Source organism: Rhododendron vialii, chromosome 4a (genome assembly GCF_030253575.1).
Source record: "Rhododendron vialii isolate Sample 1 chromosome 4a, ASM3025357v1".
NCBI lineage: Eukaryota > Viridiplantae > Streptophyta > Magnoliopsida > Ericales > Ericaceae > Rhododendron > Rhododendron vialii.
This window is the reverse complement of record NC_080560.1, coordinates 8,359,631-8,383,174: the sequence shown is the minus strand read 5'-3', so window position 1 is coordinate 8,383,174 and position 23,544 is coordinate 8,359,631. Positions and strand designations below refer to the sequence as shown.

The following is a 23,544-nucleotide window of genomic DNA, read 5'->3' as shown; positions in this document are numbered from 1 at the left end:
ATATCGACATAGACATTGATGAGCAGCATTCTAATATCCACCTACACCATCTGTCCCCAAATCCTACCTTCAATAACATATCAATCAGAAAGCTCCAGTTAACACAATCATAGGCCTTTTCAAAATTGAGCTTTAAGAGAAAGCCCCCATGCGCACTATTTTTCCAGGTATGGATAACGTCATTGGCTATGAGGACACCATCTAAAATCTGTTTCCCTCCAATGAACGCAGCTTGGGCCTCTCCAATAATTGAAGGCATATGCTCTTTGATTCTATTTGCCAAGACTTTAGAGAGAATCTTATAGACCGACCCAATCATGCTAATAGGCCTAAACTCTTTAAATGAGAGCAGGCAAGCTACCTTAGGAATCAAAGCAACAAAGGTGGAATTGATACCTTTGGTAAGCTTCCCATTAGCATGGAACTCTGAAAAGAATTGAATGACCGTGTCCTTCAAGAAGTCCCAACCTTTCTTTACATAAGAGAAATTGAACCCGTCGGGCCCAGGTGCTTTGAAGCTGCAACAACCTTTCAGAGCTGCCAGTATCTCCTTTTCCTCAAACTGTTTCTCCAGTTGCCTCGCTACCCCCATATCTAGTTTCCTGGTGAACACTCCTTCCAGTACTAGCCTGATCGTCCTATCTTCTTTAAAGTTATTGCAAAAATAGTCCACTGCAACTTCTTTGATCATTCCCAGATCCTCCACCATCATCCCATTTAGGTTCACAGACCCCACCAAGTTCCTCTTAAATCTGTTGTTTGCTGTGACTTGAAAAATCTGGTATTCCTATCTCCCAACTTCAGCCACTTCACTCTTGATTTTTGTTTCCAAAGAGATTCTGAAAGCTTGGAAAGTCTCCAAAATTCTGCCTTTGCTGAACATCGTAGTGCTTTTTCCTCCTCATTCAGTTGCCTTTCTTCAGTTAGGGTATCAAAATGATGAAGTTTGGCTTCGGTATATTCGAGGGCACAATTAATGTTTCCAAACTCTTCCTTATTCCAGAGTTATAATCTATCTTTGACAGCTCTAAGCTTCTAAACAATTGTAAAACCAGTCCATCCACTTACCTGCACCTCATCCCATGTTTCTTTTGCTACCTTCAAACAAATGGGGTGGGAAAGCCACATGCCCATGAACCTGAATGGTTTTGGACCCCAGTCCCTATTATCATCCAATAGCATAATTGGACAATGGTCCGAGATGGGTCTAGGAAGACCCCATTATAGAACCTTAAACATGTCAAGGAAATTTTGGGATAGCAACAATCGATCCAACCTGCTATGGATGGCCTGATTTTGGTAATTAGTCCACGTAAACTTTCTGCCCAGCATAGGTAAATCCAGAACTTCCATATTGTCACAAAACTCCATGAAGTCTCTCATTCCTCTGTCCACTCCTAAGCATGCCACCCTTTCAAATACAACCTTAATTTCGTTAAAATCACCCTCAAAGCACCATGGATCTTAATCGTTAGCTTTAAGGATCAGAAGTTCCTCCCAGAGTTCCCTATGTGAAATGACTACGTTTGGCGTATAGATATTCACTGGGGTACCAGGTCTCTACTATTGGGAATAGACCTCCCATTCCAACAATGCTCTCTTGGGTTCATGCTTCGCCACAACCTAACCATTGAAATAAGTTGAATCACCCCAAGCGTAGGGCTAGGTTGTTGTTAGCATAATAACCAGAAAGTTCGGGATTGTACCCACAGAGAAATTCTCTATAGCTAATTCGGATTGTAGATGTAAGGATTTGTGGCGTTTAGGCGGTCAACTTTTGATTTTACTTTGAAAGGTGGAGAAAACCCTTGTGAAAAAGACTAGAAATGAGTTTGAACTAAATTAAACAGGCGACAAGGCATAGAAGTTCATAACACTCGTAACTTAAGTCATCCAGCTCTTCTCAACGAAAACATAGTTGAATCGCATGGTATAGGCTATCAACCGGAAGATTTAGCTATGAAACCAATAAAGACTAGAAGTGTAGTTTGGAAAACAAGTGAGTTCTTTCATTCTCTTGGCAAACACAAATCGAGACATCGCTCCGGAACCATGTGTGCAAGCACATAATCACCGGAGATTAACATCGATAGGTTTTCTTACATAAAAGGCAAACCCTTCTCATTTTCCAAACCGAACCGAACCTCAAGTCTCAAGTTGAGAAATGCAAGATTAACCAAAGTCATGAGGCGTTATTCACCCCATGGCCAAACCTAATCAACTACTCACACATACTCAAAGAACTAAGCATGGTAAGAAATCTAGGCATAAGATTTAACCGATAAAATTAGAAATAAACTTGATATTATAAAGGATCCAAAGCATACAAACAACTTTAATACTCGAGAATTTAACGTAACGTAAATACCTTGGATTGTTCTTGAGAAATTACAACTTAAAAAGCTTGAAAAGCTATGGAGGAACTTAGGAATAAAAAGACTTAAAGTGAAATGTATCCAGGTAATGACTAAAGGGGAGAGAGACGAGCATTTATACAACTCAGCCTCTCTCTCCACAAAAACATCCCTGAACTTGCCAAAAGTGTCAAGTATTCCATAAGTGAAAAGTTGAAAAGGCAGCAAAAATATATACAGGAGACCAATGTTATCGATATCTATCAAGAAAGGTATCAATAACCTCAAACTGAGATTCCCCATAGTTGCATGGTATCGATAACTTCCAACTATGTTATTGATACCTTCAAGGCTGGACTGCTTCTGGACCAAGATCACCAAATGTTATCGATAACCTAATGAGTTTGTATCGATAACATCATGAAAAATTGCAAATTTTAGAGGTTGACTTCCTTCCTTGCCTTTGACACCTCTGGGCATCCCCCGGGGCATCGTCACTTGACTCGTGGGACTAGGTGGCACAGCACCTCATGGCCTCGAGTGCTCGGTTACCTTCGAAGGCTATCCTTGGCGTCAAACTACGCCTTATTCTCGCATTTTACCTGAAACGCTTACAAAAATACCTTCTGCGCAATATCTAACAAAAATAGCCACTTAAACATATAAATGCCGCAATTTGGAGGATTTGAGCACCAAGATTATACAATCTTGGGTGCTTATCAATTCACTCTGGAAGAACTTAAGCCCCCCAAAGGTGGAAATCTTTGTGTGAATGGCTATTAAGGAGAAAGTGGCTACCAGGTTTCCACTTCTCAGTAGAAACTTGATAAGCAAATTTAATTCAACAAGCTCTGTGCCTTTCTGTTCCGTGCACATTGAAACACTCACCACTTGTTTCTCCATTGCTGGTTCTCTTGGGTAGTGTCGTCGGTAATTATGGAGTGGTGGAACGTCAAGTGGGTGTGTCCATACACGGTACTAGACTAATTAGCTACTTGGTGGTTTGCTCATGGGTTCCATAATCTGGAGAGACATATATGGGAAGCGTGCTTTTATGCTACTCTGTGGTCCTTATGGCTGGTTAGGAATGAATACGTGTTCAAGAACGCATCAACTCAGGCTTGGGAGGTGGGGGACCTAGTCAAAATTGTTGTAACGAACGCTATGAATGCAAGCTAAGAACGAGAAATTGAAAACTAAACAAGAAATCACAAAGACACAAGATATACGTGGTTCCCCAAGATGGGTACGTCCACGTGCGAGGAGAGAGAGGACTCACTAACCAACGTGAAGAAGAGATACAAAAAGCTGGCTATAATTCATAACTCTAGAAATGCCACAATATGAAAGCCCAAAAGATAATTCCTAGAAGTCCCCCAAAAGCCCTATTTATAATAGGCTACAAAAACGGGAACAACATAATTAACCAATGTGGGACTAAAGAATACAAGGCATTCCTAACAATTCTCCACCTTGACTTGAATTCCATTGAACCAAATCACCAAATATAGCTCTCCCCTTCTAACCTCTCACTCGCCAAATGCCCCTGAGGGGCGATCAATTGCAAAATACCAAGCAAGCTCAAGCAATGCTTGAACTTGGCAACCGGAACCGATTTAGTCAACATATCTGCTGGGTTATCTGTCATACCCACTTTCTTCACCTCAACTTGTTTCTGTGAGATGATATCCCGAACGAAGTGATACCTGACATCGATATGCTTGGTTCTCTCATGATACATCAGATTTTTAGTCAAATATATAGCACTCTGCGAATCACAAAATACTGAACTCATACCCTGTGCAAGACCAAGCTCACAAAGCAAACCTCTCATCCACAATGCCTTTTTCACAGCTTCAGCAATGGCCATATGCTCTGCTTCTGTTGTAGACAGCGCAACTGTAGCCTGTAAAGTAGTTTTCCAACTAATGGCACTTCCGGACAGAGTAAAAACATAACCTGTTAGAGACCTCCTCTTATCGTAGTCACCGGCAAAATCCGAATCAACATAACCAACAGCATGATCACCAGATTTGGCAACCCCAAACAATAGACCAACACCTGCAGTTCCGCACAAATACCGTAGTATCCATTTCACAGCCTCCCAATGTGCCTTTCCTGGATGCCCCATATAACGACTAACGACACTAGCTGCATGTGAAATATCAGGACGAGTACATACCATGGCGTACATAAGGCTCCCAATTGCGCACGAATATGGAACCTGAGACATATACTTCTCCTCATCCTCCGACTGTGGTGACAACTCAGCTGAAAGTCGAAAGCGTGCTGCCAAAGGGGTACTGACTGGCTTCGAGTTCTGCATGGCAAAGTGCTCAAGCACTTTAAGAACATAAGACTTCTGATTTAAAAATAGTTTGCCAGCTACTCGATCTCTGCAAATCTCCATACCCAAAATACGTTTTGCCGCACCCAAATCTTTCATCTCAAATTCACCACCTAACTGTTGTTTCAACCGATTGATTTCTGATACACTCTTGGCAGCAATAAGCATATCATCAACATACAACAGTAGATAAACAAATGAACCATCTGGAAGTTTTCGAAAATACACATAACTGTCATACTCACTCTTGAATATGACTGGCTTATCATAAAAGTATCAAACCGTTTATACCACTCCCTAGGGGATTGTTTGAGGCCATACAAAGACTTACGAAGTAAACAAACGTGATCCTCCTTACCAGAAATAACAAATCCCTCAAGCTGACACATATAAATCTGTTTCTCAAACTCGCCCTGCAAAAACGCAGTTTTGACATCAAGTTGCTCTAACTCAAGATCATAACATGCAACAATAGCAAGTAAAGTGCGAATGGAACTATGTTTTACAACTGGTGAAAATACCTCATTGTAGTCAACACCCTCCTTCTGGCTGTATCCTTTCGCCACTAGCCGAGCTTTAAACCGAGCGTCTTCTACACCTAGAATACCTGGTTTGTGCTTGAAAACCCACTTACATCCAACAATCCTCTTCCCTTTTAGCGGTTCTACTAACTTCCATGTCTGATTCTTTTGAAGAGACTCAATCTCCTCATTCATAGCAACAAACCACTGTGCAGACTCAGCACTCAAAACAGCTTCCCTATAGCTTGAAGTCTCTTTATACTCAACTGTTTCAACAACTGATAAAGCATAGGCCACCATCTCAGAATAAGCCGAATACCTTTCAGGAGGCTGAATCTCCCTCCTTGGCATATCTTTAGCAATAGTGCGCAGTTGCTCAACTAACGCATCAACCTCTGTGTCTGAACTCTTGAACTCCTCTTCAATTGGCTGTTCAATGTGCTTCTTCCCTGAGTCGGAAGATTCACTCAAAAACTCCACCTGCTTTCGAACACTCTATTCTTGAACTATATCATCAACCTGCTTAGACCCCTTAATCAGATAATTTTCATCGAAAGTCACATCCTTACTGATCAAAAACTATAAATCATCAGAGCACAATAACCTGTACCCTTTGACACCTGCTGCATAACCCAAGAAAATACACTTCTTGGCCCGTGGCTCCAATTTACTCTCATTCACATGAGCGTAAGCTGGACACCCAAAAACACGCAACACAGAATAATTAGCTGGATGACCTGACCATACCTCAAACGGAGTCTTACACTAAATAGTAGTTGACAGAGACCTGTTCACCAAATAGCATGTTGTGGAAACGGCTTCAGCCCAAAATTCTTTGCCCAATCTGGAATTGGACAACATACAACGTGCCTTTTCCAAAAGAGTCCTGTTCATTCGTTCAGCCACACCATTCTGCTGAAGGGTTTTTCTCACTGCGTGATGCCTCACAATGCTCTCATCACTGCAAAACCTATCAAACTCGCCAAGACAAAACTCCATACCATTATCTGATCTCAAACATTTTATTTTCTTACCAATCTGATTCTCAATCAAAGTTTTAAACCGTTTGAATGTATTAAATGCATCACTCATATGTTTCAACATATACACCCAAACTTTACGAGAGAAATCATCGATAATACTCATAAAATAGCGAAAATCACCTTTAGAAGTTACCTCTGCGGGGCCCCAAAGATCCGAGTGAAAATAATCCATCGTGCCTTTGGTGCGATGAACAACGTACTGAATTTTACCTTGCACTGCTTGCCATAAACACAATACTCACAGAAAATCCAGCTTCTCAATTTTCTGGCCACATAGCAAACCCTGTTTGCTCAAAACTGTCATCCCCCTCTCGCTCATATGCCCAAGGCGCATATGCCACAAATGAGTCAAGTCTGAATCTGAAACCTTGGATGAAGCAACCGTTGCTGCAACACCTATAAATGTACTGTCCTAGAGTGTATAGAGGTTACCACGCTTCTGATCCTTCATCAGTACTAATGCACCCCTTGAGACTTTCAAAACTCCACCTTCACCGAGGAATTTGCAAGCATGAGAATCAAGAGCACCTAGGGAGATAAGATTTTTCTTCAAATCCGGAACATGTCGAACTCAGATAAAGTCCTAACAATACCGTCATGCATTCTAAGCTGAATCGTTCTCGAACCAACAGTCTTACAGGCCATGTTGTTGCCTATCAAAACTGTACCACCATTGATTGCCTCATAAATAGAAAACCACTCTCTATGCGAACACATATGGTATGAACATCCAGAATCTAGAACCCACTCGGCATTAGAGCGAGAATCGCCCTCTGTAACTGATAACACATTATCTGACTCATCTGAACTTTCAGCAATTTCAGCAATTACTTTATCCCATTTCTGGTCTTTTTTTTCCTTCTCCTTGAGTTTTAAACAGTCACTTTTCCAGTGCCCGGGTTTCTTGCAATCATTGCACTTTCCCTTCTTCTTACTTGATGACTTGGATCTTCCCCTATTACTCGACTCCTCCCTTCCTGTTGTTCTTCCCCTAAAAAACAAACTCTCCGCATGTCCATCACCCTCACCTGACACTTTTTTCCTCAATTCTTTCGAATATAGGCTGGCCTTAACATCCTCCATGGATGTCGTGTCTTTGTCATATAATAGGGTTGTAACAAAGTGCTCATACAAAAAGTGGTAAAGATCATAGCAAAATTAGGGCTTGGTCCCTATCCTCAATTTTACTATCAATATTTTTCAGATCCATAATAATACGATTGAACTCGTCTAAATGATCCTTAACAGGTATACCTTCTTGCATATGAAACGTATAAAGACGTTGTTTGAGATATAACCTGTCGGTGAGCGACTTCATGATATATATGCCTTCCAACTTCAGCCAGATTCCTGCTGCTGAAGTTTCTTCTTCCACCTCACGAAGAACGTCATCTGCCAGACTCAACTGAATAGAACTCAGAGCTTTGGCATCCGTATCATCCCAATCTTCCTCTTTGATTCCAGAACTAGTCTTGCCTAACAAAGCTTTGTGCAATCCTTGTTGGGTTAACAACGCCTTCATCTTTACTCTCCAAAGACTGAAACTGCTGCTCTGCCCATCAAACTTCGCAATCTCGAATTTAGCTGCCATAGCCACAATCGGAAGCGAAACCTTATTTTTTACAACCTAAGGCTCTGATACCAGTTTGTTGTAACGAACGCTATGAATGCAAACTAAGAACAAGAAATTGAAAACTAAACAAGAACTCACAAAGACACAAGATATACGTGGTTCCCCAAGATGGGTACGTCCACGGGCGAGGAGAGAGGGGATTTACTAACCAATGTGAAGAAGAGATACAAAGAGCCGGCTATAATCCGTAACTCTAGAAAGGCCACAATATGAAAGCCCAAAAGATACTTTAGAAGTTTCCCAAAAGCCCTATTTATAATAGGCTAAAAAAACGGAAACAACATAATTAACCAATGTGGGACTAAAGAATACAAGGCATTCCCAACAAAAATAATGGTCGCGATGTGGATGAAGGCAAAATTCAATATCAAAGTATATACTGTGGAGGATTTTAAGGTGTTCCTAGATGGTATTTGGAAAGTAAAGTTGTAACTTAACCCTTAGGTGCGTCATTCAACCGTTTGTTGGATGCGTTGTTTTTGTTTGTATGTTTTGTATGACCTGTTGTACCTTGGCTCTTTGAGCTAAGATGTAACCTACTCGATGTAACCCTTCGAGATTTATAAAAACATTCGTTTGCCGACAAAAAATAGAAAGAAAGAAAGAAAGAAAGAAAGAAACCTACACCGCTACACGTACGTATGTATGTCAATAAATACTGTATTTTTTAGGCAATGGCCATAATCAACCAAATTAAAAAGTATTAAAAACTCATTTTCTAAAATGGCTGTGGAAGAATTGTTGATTAAAGAGTCGATAAGATAGGACCTGGGGATGCTGTAAGGCAGGCGGGGGCGGCCTATAGCATCCCAAAATTCGGTAATATATTGGTAACTACAACTATTAGGAGCTGGGAAACATTCAATTATGGATTGGTTTATGAACAGCAATGATCCAGTATTCAAATAATTTTAATTTCTAAAACCACGAAAACAGAGATAAAGGGGAAGGGATTAATCCTTGGTCGTCAAATAATATGCAATCATGCCAAAAAGTAACCCCCTAATATGATATAGTATTAGCTGCAAGTCACGGTAGGCAATAAAATGTTCGACTTCAACATAATTTTCAGTTCACAATTGGATTAATATTTGAACACAACCAGAAAAATTTAAAAGCACAACTTGTACATATTCTGCCTGAATGCTAGACTAGTACTGTTTTTTTTGAACAGCGAAGAAGAAATTTTATTAATAGAAGAGGAAAGGATAAGAAACAGCCCTTGTTGGCAAGAAACTAATAAAGAAAACACCCAAAGAGCCTATCCCAGAACACCTAAAGGGTCTATACAGGTAAAAATATAACAAGAAGGCCTATAAATAACCTGCAACCCAAATACAACAATAAAGCCCAAAGCGAAATCCAACACAAACCCTGAAAAGCAAGGCCTATAGACAACATAGGCCATGCTGAAGAACCAGCCCATAGGCAACATAGGCTAGCCCAAGTGGCGGAAAGCAAGCTGCAAATCACCTAGAGAGAGAAAGTCTTGCCTATTTGAAAATTGAGCTACTATGCTAGACTAGTATTGTTACCATATTTTCATTGATGATTGAACTCATTCCGCCCTTATTCAGATTTGGATCGAACGAAGATGTTCAATTCTGTTTTATATACAAATAGTAACTAAATTGGAACTGTTATTTTCCTTTCCTCTTTCTTGTATCCTTTCGTACTCTCTTTTCCTTTATATATATTATTTTCTTTGCCGATCAAAAAATGAACATTAAGCTACAGAGTTAGAATGTACCTGGTGGTCGAGCAAGGGTTGTGCTTCGCATCGTATAGAGCGGCTGCAAAAACTCTTGAGATTCAGTAAATCCATAAGCGTCAAAAGCTCTAGCTTAGGGAAACGAATGACATAATCATCAACTTCTAATCCTTTTTGCTTCTCCGTTACTATTGATTCCATCTTTGGACAACCTCCTACCACGTTCATCAGCTTGTCGCAATGTTGGATCTCCATGGACCGCAATTGATTGAAGGATGACTCTGTTTCTTTTTCAGGTATCAGAAAATTTTGTTTGTACCATATCTCTGTTACCTTAGGCACGGATTCAATGTTCAAAGTTTCTAAGACAGGGAAAGCGACCTGAAAAAAGTTGTTTACAACTCAATCCGTTTGTGAAATGCAATAAAAGGCTGTTAATGTTCAATGGGCAAATGCTAGCAAAAACAGAATTCAAAATGTCACAAAGATCTCTACTAGGTAGCCTAACTATCTATTTACTAACAATGGCACGCATGCAACCGAATTCGAAAGACAATTACGAATTAACAATTTACTACATCGGTGACTCTATTGAAAACTTAGTTTTCTTCTCTAGATTTCGATACCCTACAGTGGTGCGAAGGAGGGCCACGGTTCTCATTCTAAATTGCTTCTTCTATACTCTAGTATTTCTTTAATCTATACTCCTGTCTCTTCAGATCAACGACTTGTTGTGTCGTTCGTATGTGAGAATTATGTCTCTTGGTTTTGCGAGAGTAATCTGTTTCGTGTTTGGACGAATATTTCGTCTACAGATCTGGTTCTTCATGCAATACGATGTTGCTTCACAATTGTATCATTATCAACAGTGCTCTAACCCTACATGAATTAGTCTTTGGTGGGATAACTCGTGGTGGCTTGGTAGATCTGTAATATTTTGAGTTCACTATTGGTGGGTTTGTAGTTGATTGGAATCTATCTAATCGGTGGATATTTGTTGTGTTTTTGTCTTTGGCTAGCACTAGTTTATCATTGTTGAGACTGCTAATTTTAGCTATAAGTTTTCGGCAGAATGTGTTTCAGGCGTAAGTTTGGGTTTGGGTGAAAAACATCGACTGCCTTGTGTGTTTTCTCATTTTGCATTAATTAGTTAATACTCCCTCCGTCCAGATTTAATAGTCTTTTTTTGGAGTTCGTGTCATTTTTCAATCGATTATATCTTCAAATTTAAAATGTTTTACGTGATTTTGAAAACATTGTATTCTAGAACTAATCGAGATCTATCAAACAAGATCTATATTCGATATGAAATTCATTACGGATTCAAAGATATAACCCGTTTTTTAGCCGGTTAGAAAAGAATTAGGGACAATTAAATCCGGACGAAGGGAGTGTATTCATTTGACTGACAAAAATAGAAACTACTGGTTACGTCCATTTTTAATTGTCAAACTTCGTAAATCCAACTTATTTTGAAGATATCCTCACTACACTTTACACATTCTAACTTTCAATAATTGTCCTTTATGGAGATACCATCATTGCACAATTATCGTCGAACTTTTCAAAAAGAAATCCAATCATAATGGAAAAATAGAAACCAACTTTTACCCACTAACTAATCAAAATAGGCACTTATTAAAAGACCACCCAAAATGGAATATTTGACCACAAAAAAGTTGGTACATTTCCCCTAACTTTATTAAGTTTGAGTAGAATTTTTCCTTCTCTCTTTTTTTTTTTTTTTTGAAGAGTAGAATTTCCATTATCATACATGTCTAGTGTTGTGCGCCTGCATATAAAGCCATCTAAAACCTAATATACGCTTTATCTCTCTACGCGCTTAAATAGTTCACTAATATAAGCTTTGCGTACATATCAGTGCTCATGGCGATGCTGATGTTATCGAATGGGATTCCATATAATTTTTTGAAATTTTAATTTTTTTCCTATACAATACCTCAAAAATTTAAACTAAAAACGAAATTCTCACTCAAAAAATTCATCCAAAAAATTTACCAAAAAGTAAGTATTATACCCAAATTTTTGAATTCAACTACAATTTCCTCTCAAAATATTTCTCAAAATCAAATTCTCTCTCTAAAAAGTTTAATTCAAAAAATCAAAATTCCTCCAATTTTTCGTAGAAAAATGAGAGTTCACTAAAAAATTAGTTATTCAACTGTCTCAAGATAAGGATTTGGGTTCGACCTTTCTGGAGAAATGGGTTGAGCATGACTGTCAAAAGTATGACCAATTTTAACTTAAGTTTTGTTTTTCAATTTTTCGTTAGGATGATCGATCTAAACTGTTAGGATATCAAGTCTTACGATATTCAATATTGTTACTAAAATCAAAAATTATTGGATTTTGACAAGTACGTATCAAAAGACGTTAAAGTTTAATAATGTCATGTTGATCAAATTGGACCAAAATCTTGATCATATAGAACAGTCTGACTATATTGGTTAATTAAATTATTTTTAAATTATTTTATTGTTTCATCAAATTCATCAAACGCTTCCAAAATCAAACGGTTGATATTGGTAGGTCATTATTGTGAAAATTAAATAATGTATACATAGTGATCGTAATTATTATAATAATATAATAATGGCATTGTTGGTAAAAAAATATTATTTTATGGTTTTTTACTACTCTTTAACATACGAGAGTCATACATAATTATGTGTTCAAATAGATATGAACATAATCAATAAATTACAATAATAAAATAAAAAATAAAAAATCAATTGTTTTCATAATTTTAAATCTAATATAATAGTTTAGAAAGTAAAAATATATATTCCTAAAAAACCCAATTTCTAGTCCACCCACATTGATATTGGACCGTATGTGAATACCCATTAAAGATAGAAGAGAAAAAAACTCAACAAAAGAGTGAGGGATTAACGGTTAGACAGATTGCCATTTTTTTAATTAAAAACTTGAACGATTAAGATTAGATTATCTCAAATCCAAGAGAATATATAGAGAGTGTGTACCATAGGTTATACAAATAGTAACTAAATTGGAACTGTTATTTTCCTTTTCTATTTCTTGTGTACTTTTGTACTCTCTTTTCCCTTTATATATTTTTCTTCGGTCTTGCTATTGTCAGCCCACTGGGCTGACGACAAACACACTTAAATACAAGAAAAATACGTATTTTTGTGCACTTTTTATACCCTTTAATACACATTCATATACTCACTATTGTCAGCCTATTGGGCTGATTTTAAAATTTTTCATTTTTCTTTGCCAATAAAAAAAATGAACTTTACTCTACTGAGTTAGAATGTACCTGGTAGTCGAACAAGGATTGTGCTTCGCATCTTATAGAGCGGCTGCAAAAACTTTCGAGATTCAATAAATCCTTAAGCTTCAAAGAAACTAGCTTAGGGAAACGAGTGACATAATCATCAACTTCTAATCCTCTTTGCTTCTCCGTTACTATTGGTTCCATCTTTGGACAACCTCCTACCACGTTCATCAGCTTGTCGCAACGTTGGATAACCATGGATCGCAATTGATTGAAGGATGACTCTGTTTCTTTTTCAGCTATCGGGAAATTTTGTCTGTACCATATCTCTGTAACCTTAGGCACGGATTCAATGTACAATTTCTCTATGACAGGGACAGCGACCTAAAAAAAATTATTTACAACTCAATACGTCTGTGAATGATGAAATAAAAGTCATTCAAGTAAAGTATATCGGGGGGGGGGGGGGGGGGGGGGGGGGGGGTGGGGGGGGACCCCAAGCTTGGAATACAGAGTCAATGGGCAAATGCTAGCAAAAACAGAATAAAAAATGTCACAAAAGATCTCTACTAGGTAGCCTAACAATTTACTTACAATAGTAACTAAATTGTAACCGTTATTATCCTTTCTCTTTCTTTTGTCCTTCTGTACCCTTCACCTTTATATATATAATTTGCATTTTTATGAAAAATTGTTCGGATCAAGTCATTTCTTGTCATATTTTTTGTTGATTTCTCGTTTGTATCCTTAAAATCACGTTTTAAACATATTGAACGGTTTGGATTATGAAAATTTGATTGGGAAAAGAAAAGTCATTAACTTGACAAGTTAAGGGCGTCCTTAGTAGAAACTTAGTGTTATACATATACATACATATATATATATATATATATAAATGTATGTATGTATATATATATATATGTATGTATATATATATGTATGTATGTATGTATATATATGCATGTATATGTATATGGGGCCAGTTCCGCTCATAAAATATTTGACACAACATTTAACACATTACTAATTGGAGGCCCACGCGAATAATCGGAGCCGTTCAATTTGTTTAAAATATGTTTGTAAAGGGTCTCGTAAAAAATTAACTCATTCTGATATCGGTAAGGGTTTGATTAGCTCATTCAATTTTATGCTGTCAAATTTCACAGGAACCAATTGAATGAACCGATCAAACACTTACCGATATCCGAATGAGTTGATTTTTTACGAGAACCCTTAAAAATACATCCTAAATAAATTGAATGGCTATGGTCATTTGCTTGGGATTCCAAAATGGATTCCACAAAAAACTTGTGTCAAATGTTGTATGTCAGTCCCCTCCTACTAAAGGCGCTCTTAACTTACTAAATTAAGGACCTTGTGAGCTTGACATTGTTCCCGATCAAATTTTGATAATTCGAACCGTTTAATGTGTTTAAAATGTGATTTTAAGAATATACGCGAGAAATCGGCAAAAAATATGACCGGGGGAGCTTGATCCGAGTAGATTTTCATAAAAGTGCTATAAATGCATTTTTATGAAAAACGATCAAGCCTTTCCCGGTTATATTTTTTGCCCATTTTTTGCATGTATCACGTTCTGCACACATTGAACGGTTCGGATTATCAAAATTTGATCGAAAAAGGAAAAGTCATTAACTTAACAAGTTAAAGACGTCCTTAGTAGATGCTTGATATGTATGTATATATATGTTGCTGATCAAGAAAATGACCATTACTCTACCGAGCTAGAATGTACCTGGTCGTTGAACAAGGGTTGTGCTTCGCATCGTATAGAGCGGCTGCAAAAACTTTCGAGATTCAGTAAATACTCAAGCTTCAAAAACTCTAGCTTAGGGAAACGAGTGACATAATCATCAACTTCTAATCCTTTTTGCTTCTCCGTTACTATTGCTTCCATCTTTGGACAACCTCCGACCACATTCATCAGCTTGTCGCAACGTTGGATCTTCATGGTCCGCAATTGAGTGAAGGATGACTCTGTTTCTTTTTCAGGTATCAGGAAATTTTGTTTGTACCATATCTCTGTAATCTTAGGCACAGATTGAATGTTCAATTTCTCTAAGACAGGGAAAGCGACCTGAAAAAAGTTTACAACGCATTCCGTTTGTGAAATGCAATAAAAGGCCGTCAAGTCAAGTATTTAGGAGAGAGAGAGATCCCCAAACTTGGAATACAGAGTCAATGGGCAAATGCTAGCAAAAACAGAATAAAAAATGTCACAAAGATCTCTACTAGGTAGCCTAACTATCTAGCAAAACCAGAATAAAAATGTCACAAAGATCTCTACTAGGTAGCCTAACTATCTATTTACTAACAATGGCACGCAACCAAATTCGAAAGACAATTACGAATTATCAATTTACTACATCGGTGACTCTATCGAAAACTTAGTTTTCTTCTCAAGATTTCGATACCGTACAGTGGTGCGAAGGAGGGCCACGGTTCTCATTCTAAATTGCTTCTTCTATACTCTAGTATTTCTTTAATCTATACTCCCGTCTCTTCAAATCAACGACTTTTCGTGTCGTTGATATGTGAGAGTTATGTCTCTTGGTTTTGCGAGAATAATCTGTTTCTTGTTTGGACGAATATTTCGTCTACAGATCTGGTTCTTCAAGACGATGTTGCTTCACAATTATATTAGTGTCAATAGTGCTCTAACCCTACATGAATTATTTTTGGCGGGATAACTCGTGGTGGCTTGGTAGATTTGCAACTTTTTGAGTTCAATATTGGTGGGTTTGTACTTGATTGGAATCTACCTAATCGCTGGATATTTGTTGTGTTTTTGTCTTTGGCTGGCACTAGTTTATCTTTGTTGAGATTGCTAATTTTAGATATAAGTTTCGGCAGAATGTGTGTCAGTCGTAAGTTTGGGTTTGGATGAAAAACATCGACTGCCTTGTGTTTTTTCTCATTTTGCATTAATTAGTTAATATATTCATTTGACAGACAAAAAAAGAAACTACTGCCTCCGTCCCTTTTTAATTGTCAAACTTTCTAAATCCAACTTATTTTGATGGCATCCTCACTACACTTTACACATTCTAACTTTCAATAATTTTCCTTCATGGAGACACCATCATTGCACAATTATCCTCGAACTTTTCAAAAAAAAAATCTATCATAATGGCAAAATAGAAAATGTACCAACTTTTACCCACTAACTTTTCAAAATAGACACTTATTAAAAGACCGCCCAAAATAGAATATTTGACCATAAAAAAGTTGGTACATTTCCCCTACCTTTATTAAGTTTGAGTAGAATTTTTCCTAAATCTTTTTCTTTTTTGAAGAGGAGAATTTCCCTTACCATACATGCCTAGTGTGGTGCCTTGCATATAAAGCCATCTAAAACCTACTATAAGCTTTATCTCTCTACGTGCGTAAATAGTTCACTAATATAAGCTTTGTGTACATATCAGTGCTCATGGCGATGGAGATGTTATCGATTGGGATTCCACCAACTAACAACTAATAAAATTGGACAAACATCCACACACAAAAAATAAAATAAAATCAAGGTCTTAAGGTCAAAGAAAACATGCCCCGAGAAGTGGCTCTATGTATTGCCATTGAGAGGACCTTACAATACAATAAAAATATACATACAGGTAACAAGGCCGGCCCTATACGTTTGGAGATTCTGTGTATTGCCATTGAGATCATTAAAGGGCAATGTTATAACTTCACATGAATAAAGACAAAGGGAGAGTGCGCTTATAAAAAATGAGAGTGCGAAAATCACTCCTCTAATTAATGGTAGTAGATTGCATCTATTGATTTTGTAACCTTATCAGTCTACAGTCATCAAGAAGATATATTTTCTCAAATAGGTAACCGTTAAAAAAGAAAAGTAAGACGCAGGACTCTCGATCGCACAATCATGTGGGGAGCAAGAAAATCTTTTGAGAAAACTTGGGCTATTTAACTTACTTTAAGTTTGGGCCCTATTTTGGACCAAAAATTTGGGGGAAATTTAAATAGGAGTCCTATCTTATATTGATACTTAAATCCTAATCCTTGTAGGTTTGAAAACTTATCTTTTCATCCTGAAATTTAAATAATACCCATTTAGCCATTAATATTTTTTTACATTTTAATAGAGTCGCCGCACGGACCAAATTAAATAAGGGATATTGACTTTGTCCATAAAGTCAATATCCCTTATTTAATTTGGTCCGCGCAGCAGCAATCATGACAAAATCATCTGGAATCACGACAAAATCATCCGGGATGTAAAACTAACATAAAAAGTTATAGGTAAAGAAATTCAGGATATAAAACTAACTTAAAAAGTTAGTTTAAGGTCCTAAAATTCTTTACTATATAGTTTTACATCCCGAATTTCTTCACCTATATAGTAAAGAATTTTAGGACCTTAAACTAACTTTTTAAGTTAGTTTTACATCCCGGATGGTTTTGTCATGATTCCAGATGACTTTGCCATAATTCCTGTATTTGTCATGATTAAGGGTATTTTAGGTATTATTTAAATTTCAGGATGTCGACTTAAGTATTCAAACCTAGTATGATGGGCACCTAAATAATTCTACGAAACAGGATGGCTATTTAATTTCTTCAAATTTTGGGGGCCAAGGCCACGGTCTCATAGGCATTTTGCATATACATCTCATATTATCATACCGAACTTCCAATAATATAGGCCTTCATTTATTGTAATTATTTAGCTGTTTTTAGACATCATCACATCAATCCGCAAAGGCCACGGGACCTAACGAAAAAAAAGAAGAGGAATTAAACATGATTTTTTTGCAATAGAATCAATTAATTACAAAAAGGAAATCCGGGGGAAAAAATTAATTATAAAAAAATAAGTACCTCTGAGTGTTAAAACTTTTCCCCTGATTTAAGCATTGTATGGGAGGAGATTTGCAATAGAATCAATTAATTACAAGAAGGAAATCAGGGGGAAAAAAATCATTACAAAAAAATAAGAACCTCACTTAACGGAAGAAATAACCTTTTTGATTCCCTAATATAAGAGTGTAAAGCATCACCGGGCAAATGAGTGAAACTTGAAGATCGATCGAGTTTTCCATGCATGCATGTTTTGTTAAAGTTCTAAATTTTGAGGATATGATGAGAGGAAGGAAGATATACAAAGTTGGACATAATGTAGAATAACTAGCGGATGTCCGTGCCTAAAAGCACGTCCAAACAAATTATAGTCCCAACTTGAATAAGTTGTCTGAACTATCCGTTCAATATAACATACTCATTCTCTGCCTCACTTTAAAAAACTCATGCCAAGGTAGAGAGAAGAAATAAAAAAAGACAATAATTTATAGGTTAATTATCAATCCTCTTGAAATAATATCAACTTAAAATGGAAAAAACCAAAAGGTAATAAATTGGAAATGAAAGTGTATATATTACAACAGCAGGTCAAAATATAACTTAAGAAAACATTCTCTTAATCGGACGGTTACAATCTCAACTTTAAGACGATCAATGGTTGTATAGGTGCTCATGTTTGTATGTATAAACAAAAATTGCTCTGTTTTATAATATAAATTAAATATATAGTTGGAATTAATTAGATGATGGCACGTGTTGCACTCAGATTTCTTACGGAAACACCACGTACATGTATAGCATAGGATTATTAATGTTAATTGTTGGCTAACAAAACTAAACTTGTACTCCCTCCGTCCCTTATTTATAGTCCGAAATTCTATTTTGGGTTGTCCCTTAATAAGTGTCCATTTTGTAAAGTTAGTGGGTAAAAGTTGATGAATTGTCTATTTTGTCCCTAAAAGTAGATTCCATTTTAAAAAATAAGTAAGTAAAAGTGTAATGATGATGGGTAAGTAGGAAAAGTGAAGAAAAAAGTTGATGTGAAAGGTATAATGATGATGTATTTTTAATAAGTTGGAATTACGAAGCAGAACACTTAAAAAGGGACGGAGGGAGTAGTTCTTATATATAAAAGTACAACTTGTAGAACTCATTCCGCCTTTATTCGGGTCTGGATCCATCTAATTAAGATGTACTTCAACAATTGAGTTTTATTTATATAAAGGGGGTTGCTAAAGCCAAAATTGTTTTTGTTTGTGTCAAAATTATGAGAGATGCTATACACACAGCAATTTGTGCACAGATTGTACATAGATTTCGTTGTGGGTCCCACACAAATCATCTGAGCCGTTCATTAAATGTAAAATATTTTTTCAAGGGTCCCCGTAAAAAATAAGCTCAATCCCATACCTATCGGTACTTCATCCAACTATCTAACTTTTCATTTAGATTTTCGGATAGTGAAAAGCTATATGATTGGATCGAGCATCTATATGTATCGGATTGAGATTATTTTTTACGGAACCCTTGAAAAAATGTTTTACATTTAATAAATGGCTCGGATGATTTGTGTGGGACCCGTGGTGGGCCCCACAATTAAATTTGTGCGGGTCCCACAATTAAATTTGTGCACAATCTGTGCACAGATTGTATGTGTGTAGACTTTCTGCAAAATTATAGTGCATAAAAGTCTTGTACCATGTGCAAGGTATAATGGTTTTTATGTAATATTGTTTTGACATAAACAAAAATAATTTTGGCATTATCATTTTCCTATATAAAAAGGTAATTCAATTGGAACTGTTGTTTTCCTTTCTCATTCTTATGTTGAACGTCCAAGGACCATTTATCAATCTATAGATTTAAAAAAAATATATATATATCAATGGGTTGGTCTAGTGGTTAAGGCCTGAAATTTAGAAATTTGCTTCCTCCTCAGATCTTAGATTCAAAATCTCACAGGTACTATCCACTCTTTTGGGGCCACTGGCCAGTCCATGCGGTGGGAATGAGTACCCATGACTAGTCGAGATGCCCATAAGCTGATCCAAACACCTGAATTATCAAAAAAAAAAAAAAAACTATAGAGTTAGAAAATCTTTACCTGGTGGTCAAACAATGGTTGTGCTTCCCATTGTACAGAGCGCCTGCAAAAACTTTTGAGACTCAGCAAATTCCGAAGCATCAAATTCTTTAGCTTAGGGAAACGGGTGACATAATCATCAACTTCTTTTCCTTTTTGTTTCTCCGTCACTGTTGCTTCTATCTTTGGACAACCTCCTACCACATTCATTAGTTTGCCGCAATCGACGATGCTCACGTTATTCAAATGACAGAAGGATGACTCTGTTTCTTTTTCAGGTATCGGGAAAATTTGTTTATCCCATATCTCTGTAATCTCAGGCACGGAAACAATTGCCAACTTTTCCATGGCAGGGAAAGCAACCTAAAAAAAATTGTTTACAACTCATTCCATTTGTGACTAATGCAATCAAATGCAGTCAAATCAAGTAGTATTCAGTAAAGGATTGTGCTATTGATCGCGCGTTCAATATGAATGAAAAAACTATTTTTTTTTTCATCAGTTCCCAGTCAAGTAGACAAACACAATATTTGTGACAACTGATAAAATAATTAATGAAAAAATTACAGTAAAATTAAAAACAGTTTGTATCATATAATAATATCTCAACGACTTTCTTTTAATGACTAGAAGATAATTGCAACATTCCTTTTTCTTTTTTTTAACAAAAAGAATAAAAAGAGGAGGGTATGTGACAACTCAAAAATAATTATGTAGTGTGAAGGTAAATTTGCAATCAAAAGAAAAGGCATTTGTATAGAGATTGGTTGAGTTTTTTTGGTCATTGGGTTCAACACATGGCGAGCAATTTCAAAAATTTCCCTTTTTTTTTTGAATTTCAAACTTTAATGGTCAGGAAAAATTCGTGCCCGAGAAGAGAGAAATGGGGTCAATTTTGTCATCGTGTTTTCATGCTTATAATGTCTCTTCACAATGTGACACAGTAAGATTTTTGATTCTCTGGAGTCTGGACCGTACAATGTTTTTGGGTTGTCGATAGAATTTGCCCTTAGACGTTCTTTTTTTACACTACATGTTTACTTGAAGTCCAGGAAGACCAATGGCTTAGTATATATATACCACACATGAATTTTGGTAGAGAATGATATTAGAGCGCCACGTGACGATGTTTTAAGACCACCAAATAACTACTCTAGATGAAATATTATTGGATGGTCTTGAGGAACAGCCAAATTAGAAAGAGCTAGAGTGTGTCCTGAACTTGCATGGAGTACGGAATCAATGGGTAGATGCTAGCAAAAATAGAATTCGAAATGTCACAAAACTCTCTACTAGCCTAACTGTCTACTCCTTCAATCACACAAAGGACGTCCAAAACTCCCAATCACACCTCTCATAATATAATCATGAATTTTAAATGTGTATCCTATGAAATTTTAATTTTGTTTGATAGATCTTATTTAGTTTTAATGGACAAACTTTTTAATATCATAACAAGTATATTATAAATTACAATATGTAGATAGTCCTTTGAAAGGTATAATTAAATCATGATTTTGGATATATATCCTTTATGTGATGGAATGAGTATATTTACTTATAAATTTACAAATTTACAAACTACTCCTACTATACATCGGGGACTCTTCTAAAACAGTTTTTTAAAATTTTTTTTTTTATCGAACTTTCAAAAAGTTACTCCCTCAAGCAGCATTTTCCAATAAATGTAGTTCTGTTCATATTTTCCAAGAAATATTTAAGCAAAATGAAATAGGTAACTAATAAAGCATTACCTTATCAGTAAAGAGTACCGTTTGTGCATCATGAGCAGAACAACTCTCACTGCTTGTTGCCTTCTTCTCCTTTTTGGGATAGAAGCTTTTGAGGTTTGGTAGACTTGCCAATGTCAATTCATTCAACCGACTGAAACTTATTGGAATGATATCTTCATCTTCTTCTCCTTCATTTCCAATCACTCCTTCCATGTCCATGCATCTCTGTATCTCTAATTTTTTGAGCCCAACTAGTCCTCTCGCAAGTGACGGGGAGAAGAGATATTTCAACCTGCAATCTGTAACGCTTAAGTGAGTCAAGCGATTAAAGGATTTCGATGGATACAAACCATTTCTTTGCCTACACCATTTTGGTTTTCCAAGAAGACCTTCCAAGGCGTTCGCTAGATGAATGTTCTCAAGCTTCAAGACCCCAGTTGAATCCTCAGAGTAAAAATTACCTATTCCACCAACTAATATATTAAATCTGACCAGGTTCTCGAAGGTGAAGTCCTTTGGCAAAAGCGCCGGGTCTCGTATACAAACATATAAATTAGTTAATCGAGTCAAGGACATTAGCTCATCAAGACTCACACAGCTTCCAGTCCCGGCTCTTGTTCCCTCCCAATGGCTAAACCACGATGGCATGCACAATTCTTCAAGGCGAAATAATTTGGATATGACGCCTTTGGGAATCACTTTAAGCTTTTCACAACCATTCATATCCAACACCCGAAGACGAGTTAACTCTCCTACCTCTGGTGGCAACACCTCTATATCAGAACACCGGAGGCTAAGTATTTCAAGATGATCCTTTAGATCCTTGAGTATAGTTATGTCTCCCAACTTGCATTCATTTAGGCATAGCATCTGAAGTTTTGCCAATTTTGCAAGTGAAGCTGGGAGACTGGGCGACATAGTTACCCTGTTCAAATCTACAACTATAAGGTTCTTCGTCCCACTAAAAAACCTGTCTGGAACTTGATGCTGGAATTCGTGGATGGTACTGTCCAGCCGTAAGGTGTGGAGTTCCGGACAAACCAACTCTTGGGGAAACTCACGCATATCATGGGACCTTAAGGAGATCACTGAACAATGCTCGTAGGTAGCTTTCTCTGGCCAATCTTTGACACCGTGTTTGACAAGAAAAGATTTCTCAGATTTTGCTATTGAAATAGCAACATCTCGCACAACATCATGCATTTTCACGACATCTTCGTCATAATTTTTGTCTAATAGCAAACAGCAACTTATGAGAGTACCAACCACTGTACGTACTCGATATAATGCTCTTTCCAATGAATCAGGCTTTTGATCACCATGGAAAGTCGTCCCCGCCATGTAGTATCTCACCAAGTCAACAATTTGAATCTCAGCATCTTCCGGAAATAAACAACAAAGTAAGAAGCATGATTTGGCATCCTCGGAATCTAACCGATCATAGCTCCATTTTAAGGATGCGTACACGCTTCGGTCGATTCCCTCAATGTCCTTTAGCATGGAATTTTTTAGCTTATCAAGCGCATCTTCCCAGGCATTCATATCCTTATTCTTCAATGCTGCTCCAATTGCATTTATAGCAACCGGCAAGCCTTGACACTCTTTACAAACCGCCCATGCTATTTCGTGGAGTTCATGATGAGCGTTGACATAATTTCCCACCTTCTTCTTAAAGAGGGCCCATGATTCTCCTTCAGATAAAATTTCGATTCTAAAGTCTTTGACGTCCATGTTCATGTACACGTCTCGCTTTCGAGACGTTAGCACAATTTTGCAACTTTTGTTTCCATCCGTGATAGGAATACCTGTTGGGCAGCCAGACATTTAACAGTTCAAATTAATACGACACCTTTTTTCCCTCATGTGATAGGGATTCAAAATACTACAATTCGAACTCAATATCATGAAACCAAAAAGGAGTAAATCAATAAACTAGAACCTATTGAAAGGGCCGGGCAAGCCTCTATGGGGTGTGTTTGGGCGTTAAAGTGGTGCGGTAATTTTGTAGCCTATTT

The 23,544-nt window shown here is 37.0% G+C and overlaps 1 protein-coding gene across 1 annotated transcript in view; it reads right to left on the bottom strand.

Annotated features, from left to right (window-relative positions):
- Window positions 1–23,544, bottom strand: part of LOC131323043 (uncharacterized) — a 131,135-nt gene that overhangs the window by 58,138 nt on the left and 49,453 nt on the right. Inside the window, exons 7-11 of the mRNA XM_058354656.1 lie at window positions 21,551–23,334; window positions 19,818–20,159; window positions 14,628–14,969; window positions 12,914–13,255; window positions 9,649–9,990 (exon numbers count right to left, since the gene is read on the bottom strand). Of these exons, the coding sequence (XP_058210639.1) occupies window positions 9,649–9,990; window positions 12,914–13,255; window positions 14,628–14,969; window positions 19,818–20,159; window positions 21,551–23,334 (3,152 nt within the window). The remainder of the gene's footprint in view (window positions 1–9,648; window positions 9,991–12,913; window positions 13,256–14,627; window positions 14,970–19,817; window positions 20,160–21,550; window positions 23,335–23,544) is intronic.